The following is a 6,547-nucleotide window of genomic DNA, read 5'->3' as shown; positions in this document are numbered from 1 at the left end:
TGTGGTATACCGGGGTTGACGTGCTGTCAGTGGATTGAATCAAGGCATGTGAAGCGTCTGGGGTAAACCATGGAAAGCTGTGTAGGTATGTATATTTGCGTGTGTGGACGTATGTATATACATGTGTATGGGGGTGGGTTGGGCCATTTCTTTCGTCTGTTTCCTTGCGCTACCTCGCAAACGCGGGAGACAGCGACAAAGCAAAAAAAAAAAAAAAAAAAAAAAAAATATATATATATATGTGTGTGTATATATATATGTGTACATTGAGGTGTATAGGTATGTATATTTGGTGTGTGGACGTGTATGTATATACATGTGTATGTGGGTGGGTTGGGCCATTCTTTCGTCTGTTTCCTTGCGCTACCTCGCTAACGCGGGAGACAGCGACAAAGCAAAATGAATATATATATATATATATATATATATATATATATATATATATATATATATATATATATATATATATATATATATATTGGAAAGGATCACAATTTTGCGCGTGATTAAGATATTCCTAAGAGTCCACGGGGAAAATGAAACACGATAAGTTCCCAAGTGCACTTTTGTGTAATAATCACATCATCAGGGGAGACACAAGAGAGAAATATAACAGTCAGTTAATATACATCGAAGAGACGAAGCTAGGACGTCATTTGGTAAACATGTGATTGTCCAAGACAGACAACGAGCGTTCATAAACTTATCATTTTTCAAATTTTATCAACAATAAAGTTATCTAATTTGTATAAACCATCACTAATATTAAGTTGATTTCCACACAAATCTTGAGTGAAATGCTAATCGCATGTACCGTTTTGTGCCACAGGCTTTAATGGCGAAATAAAAGATCTACTGATGATGATATCTGCTGCTGTCTTTTTATCAATCCCTCACAGATACTCTATCAGTAATCAGATATGCATGATAGCTTTTGATTAGACTGCCTTATAATATTTGTCATCATACTTCCTACCTACATCGTCATTAGTCTACATTCACTCTTGCTTGAATCTCATCAACCAACCACCAGCCCAACTATGGTGTCTCTTCTGGTTTCCGCATGCGTTGCTACAATCCTCGTCTTTCTTTACTATTCTTTATGTCCTCGGCATCACCACAAACATGTTTAGGCCAAAGTCCAGTCCCCCTTGGCAAGTCATGTCCAAAGATGAAGAAGAGCAACGGGCCCAAGATTACGCTACACAGAGCACCAGTCTGGTGATCCCACTCCATTTCAAGAAGTTTCCTCTGACCTGTGTCGTTTGTCCCCTCGCACGAAGGTAATCTCTTACCCAGTGAAGGAGTCTCGTCCTTATTCATGTCTGAAGATCCAGCTTCTTGACCATCCTCCCATGTAGGACAGTGTCAAATGCTCTCTGGCGTTTCAGATACACATGATCCCTCCCGTCTAAAACGGAGTCTCACCCTCTCACAGAAATCTTGGACTGTTGATATGAATAACACTTCCCTGAATCCTTGATGCCTCTCACTGAATATGATTATTCTCTTGCAAGTAGTCATCCCTGTGTGTTATGGGCTGAGATTTTTACATACGTGGTGCCCTGTCTTTTGACTTAGGACATATGTACCGTATCTTGATTATAAAGAAAGATGTTCACAGCTTAGCTGTTCGAAGGGAGACGGAGGGAGAGGTCAGTCTCGTCCAAACCGTCGCTCACCTGTGCTCCCGGCATTTCCACACATTTGACAATAATCTTGGCCTAGCTTAACGTTATCGCAACAGCCTTTCACAGCAGCTTTGACCCAGTCTAAATCCTTCATGATAACCTTGCCTCACTTCAAAAACCTTTCTCAACAACCTTGGCTTAGAATTTATCATCCATCACAGCTTCCTTACCCACCTTCAAGTACCTCCTCTTTTGTTTATTGGTTTATGTCTCTTCCTTTACCTAAGACAACAGCAAAAGAGAAGAAATATTCATCATGACTCAAAGTCATTCGTTTCTCAACATGATTTTCAGTCACTGTGTTTGTGGCTTGAGGCCTCGCATACTCTCCCTGTATCTAATTTCAATTAAGGAAATGTTTAAGTCCATCCTTCAGGTACCACTAGTTCTTCACTGAAAATGATATTAGGGTAAACATCAATATTACTATTTCATTTCTTAAAAAATATCTTCAAAGGATTTAATCAGTTACTTTCTTTCTAATATTAGTACCTACATTATCAAACGAATATATGGGTTGTAGCTATCCTAATAACCAGTATAAAAATCAATATTCTACTGACCATACATAGTCATATACACAGCATACAAACTAAGCAATCCCTCACAATGTGCTAAACATAACCTCTTAAACAAAACAACGGGAGATAAGGACACCTTAGGAGACAAGGCCATAGCTGATGCCATTACTTCTCTGAGGAAAATGAGAAATTCGTAATAACACTAAACATACTTTCAAGGAAAAAGAAATATTCATTTTTTTTTTTTTTTTGTCATAGTTGCTCATTGAATCTTTTCATCATCCGATCATTAATACCATTTATAGTCCCAACTTACGATCGTCAAACTGAACTGGATACTGCTGATGATAGTGAGACAGACATTTTAATGTTAAGGGAAGTTATCAAACGCTAAAGCGACTCTGTTCTTAAATTTCTTACCTGACTATGTTTTTTTTTAGGAAGGTTTGCTTCTGCTTCTACACCTCAATCTCAGACAAAAAAAAAAGCTGGTGTGTTATATCCTAGCCTGAGCCATGCACCCATTTTATCGACCAACCCTGAGAGGAGGATGGACGAGTGGATTGACTGAGGACCGAATGCCGCAAGCAGGATTCAAACCTATGCGCTCGACCCTGGGCAGCCCTTGAATGCGTTACGATCAGGATCGCAAACCACGACACCACAAGCATTTTATAACATGACTAAGGAATCCAGTATAGAAATATCTACAGTGTGAATCGATACACTCTTCTTAAAGTGTCGCCAAAATTATGACCATTTCGAAATGACCCAGCACACTTGCCACGGCCCGCAACAAACCATAAACAAAAGATTTATCATCGTACCATTTTTTGTTTTCGCTTTACATTTTTGAAACTACCAATTAGTGTATATGCTAGTTTCTTCAGGATTGCTAATGAATATCAATAATCCATTTTGTTCTCAAGAAAAAAAAATAATAATAATAATGATAATGATAATAATAGACAATAATGATAATAATAATAATAATGATAATAATAATAATAATAATAATAATAATAATAATAATAATAATAATTATAATAATAATATTAATACTAATAATAATAATAATAATAATAATAATAATAATAATAATAATAATAATAATAATAATTCCTACCATCACTGTAACAAAGGTCTGTACTGTCTTCTGGACAGCTACTTCCTTAAAATACAATAATGAGAACTTGAAATATACATCAACTGGAAGATCTTGGGAAATACAGTACAACTGAAAGATAGATATAGTTGCTGGAATGGCCGGCACGAAATACAGCAGTTATGGGGATAATGGTGGAGGGGGGCTGGAAGCTCTTGTATGATACAGTAGCTAAGTGATTCATGGCAGGATACAACAGCTGTCGTAGGATCTCGTAAGATACAACCGTCGTAAGATCTTACAAAGACACAACGGCCGTCGTAGGATCTCAGAGGATACAACAGCCATCGTGAGATTTCCTAGGATACCACGGCTGTCGTAAGATCTCATGAGATACAACAGCTGTCGTAGGATCTCGCGAGTTGCGACAGGCGACGGATGATGGTCTGTCACCTGGTCCAGTTCACCAAGTGCGTTTAGTCTTGCCACACCTGCACGAGTCAGGCTTCCGGCACTGACACCTGAGTCCTGTAGCAACAAACAAGTGAGAGTGGTGGGGAGAGGCGACCTATGGCTGCCTATCTGTCATCACCTATTTTCATGCCCTATTTTTGATGCCCATTTTGACTGCCTATTTTCAAAGCCTATTTGTGATTGCTTATTTCCACTGTCTTTGTGATTACTTGTTTGGACTCCTTATTTTGATTCCCTACTAGGACTGCTTAATTGTGATTGAATATCTTAACTGCTTAAATTCGATTTCCTTATTTTGATCAACTCTTTAGAACGCGTTTCTAAATTCTATCTTATTTCCTATTTTGACTGCTTGTGATCATTCATTTTCTCTAAGTATATGGATTCCCTTTTCTGTGATTGCTTGCATTCATGACCTATTTTTCTCCCTACTCATGACTGCCTATTTTGAACAATTATATGTGATTGTCTTACGTTAATACCTCTTTGTGATTGTGTGTTTTCTCATTTCCGTATTATCAGTAGTAAATGACTCGCCTCCCATCCTCCCGACTCCTTCCAGCACCTGACATAGTAACTGCCCTTCTCTCCAAGACTCTGGCATTTACCTCCCTCATCATCCCATCCATAAGCAGATTAAAAAGCGATGGTGACATCACACAACCCGGCCACAAACCCACCTTCACACTGAACCACTCACCCTCCTCTCTTCTTACCACTAGCTAAATCATTTATAATACTCGACAAGCCGCTGCGTCGTATAAATACTATGTGGCCGTTGGTAACTCAAGGGTGGACCGTTTTGATAACAGTTTCTTTCCCTACACCTTGAACACTGTAACGCTACCCTCTTGCGTCTTTTTTCCCAATAACTACGACCTTGCACATTTTAAAGGACAGGTTTTTTTCACTTCAAAATTCGTAAGTACTTTCCCCTTGTGTCTATTTTTTTTTTTTTTTTTCGCCTTTCACAGACTTCTCTGTATTTCAATTAAGCCCGAGTCTTGATGTGGACTTTCGTCTGTGACTGGAGCCTCCAACGTAGAAGAAAAGATTTACTGTACTTACGCAATTCGACCCCTGAGTCCCTGGCTCTGATGTCTGACAACGTGGGCAGGTGTGCAATCCTTCGTGGACGATGTGGCATTGATATCAGACGTTTAACATCTGGCATCCTGTTTAGGTGAGGGAGCAGCTTAGCGGTGTCTGTCTTCCGTGCCAACAGCGACGACAGCCTGTGAAGGTGCGGAGAGAGAGAGAGACTGCGATAGCTTTCGTTATCATTCGAGAAATGTCGTTTATATATTCTAAAAAAAAACCGCTTGGTAGGTAGGTAGGTAATAGCTTCTTATGTCTTTAAGGTGGATCATTCCTCAGACGGTGTTTTGAAAAATAAGAGGCGCTAAAGTACGCCCACAATCGATGTTGTTCTAGCCTAGCCAAAATATCTCGCCCGAAAACATCTGACAAGTTACTTTCATTTAGCTCCTTTTTTTTTCTATCAAAAGAAGCTTTGTCTGTTATCATCTCCATTTGCCTGTTATCATCTGCCACATCTGAATGAAAAGGAAAAGCACCAGGATCTTCTCATACTCACATGACAACAGTCAGAAGAGTTCGTTTGTTGTTCATCTCTTGTGTAGCGTTCCGCCTCCTCCGTGAGTGACGACGCCTCCACTCCCGCGTCCTCTTTTCAGAAGCCTGGCCCGGGCTGCGTCCGCCGTGACCACCTGGAGGAGGCAGAGGGTTCTACTGACGACGAGCTCGTGGGTGTGTGTGTGTGTGAAGCGGAACTGGGGAAGAGGGACATGGATTGTTTGAAGGTAACGTTGAGCTGTAAACTTAGGTAAGTGAATGGCGTTAGGGTCAGGGTGTAATGGTGAATGGTGCTAGGGGCAGTGTGTGATGAAGGTGAATGGTATTAGGGGCAGTGTATGATGAAAGTGAAAGGTGTTAGGAGCAGTGTGTAATGAAAGTGAATCGTGGTAGAGGGTACCTGGCTTAGGCTGGGTTGTGTGTGCGTGCCTACATTTACAGAAGTATAAACATGATACATAAATTCAGATCAAGCGGCGGGGTAATACGAGTGTAAAACTCTCTACCCTGAGCACACAAATAGTAATCACAAATAGTAATCATAGATAGTAATCACAAATAGCAATCACAAATAATTAGCACAAATATTAATCGTAAATAGTATACACAACTGATAATCACCCAGCAAACGGAAGTAAAGACACTAAGCGAGAGGGTATGCAACGTTTGCTCTGTCGCGGACCCTAACTGCTTGTGAAGGCCAGTGGCAAATGCAGCGGCATTTTATACACCGAACAGTTTAGCTTGTGAGGTCACGTTCTAATCATAATCACACTTCAGTGTTTTGCCTCCGGTCTAAAAAAAGAAAAAATATATTCATATCAGATGTGTGGAGTGTGAGTGTTGTTCTCCATGCCTTTAAAAGACTTGCATTCTGACCCAAAGCCTAAACATACGTAGTGTTATGAGACGTTAGAGCAAACTTCTGATATTGTAGCTGGACGAAAATTTGCTAGCCTATCAACAAATTCATCAAACCTAAGTAGCAATAAATAGCACCGAGTGTTTCATGTTTTGTTTTTGTTTTATTTTTTTTTTCAGTCGCCGGTAAGGAATGTAAATATATAGAGTAATTGGCTGATGTAAATTGTTTACTTTTGCTTCCATCATGACTTCCGATTACGGAACTATAAACAGTTTCATTATTTTGTATATACTAA

At 39.6% G+C, this 6,547-nt stretch overlaps 1 protein-coding gene across 3 annotated transcripts in view; it reads right to left on the bottom strand.

Annotated features, from left to right (window-relative positions):
- Positions 1–6,134, bottom strand: part of LOC139755919 (uncharacterized) — a 46,633-nt gene extending 40,499 nt beyond the window's left edge. The window contains exons 1-4 of one of the 3 annotated variants that reach the window (XR_011714210.1): positions 6,009–6,118; positions 5,389–5,584; positions 4,860–5,026; positions 3,214–3,845 (exon numbers count right to left, since the gene is read on the bottom strand). Coding sequence is in view for 2 of the 3 variants with exons in the window: in XM_071674675.1 (XP_071530776.1) it covers positions 4,860–5,026; positions 5,389–5,423 (202 nt within the window). In the remaining variant the exon portion in view is untranslated. Of the gene's footprint in view, positions 1–3,213; positions 3,846–4,859; positions 5,027–5,388; positions 5,585–6,008 lie in introns of those variants that run through there. The other 2 variants (XM_071674675.1, XM_071674674.1) reach the window with 2 other exon arrangements.
- Positions 6,135–6,547: the final 413 nt, after the last annotated feature.

This window comes from Panulirus ornatus, chromosome 20 (genome assembly GCF_036320965.1).
Source record: "Panulirus ornatus isolate Po-2019 chromosome 20, ASM3632096v1, whole genome shotgun sequence".
Taxonomy (NCBI): Eukaryota; Metazoa; Arthropoda; class Malacostraca; order Decapoda; family Palinuridae; genus Panulirus; species Panulirus ornatus.
Note: the sequence above shows the minus strand (reverse complement) of the source record. Positions and strands in the feature narration are given on the sequence as shown.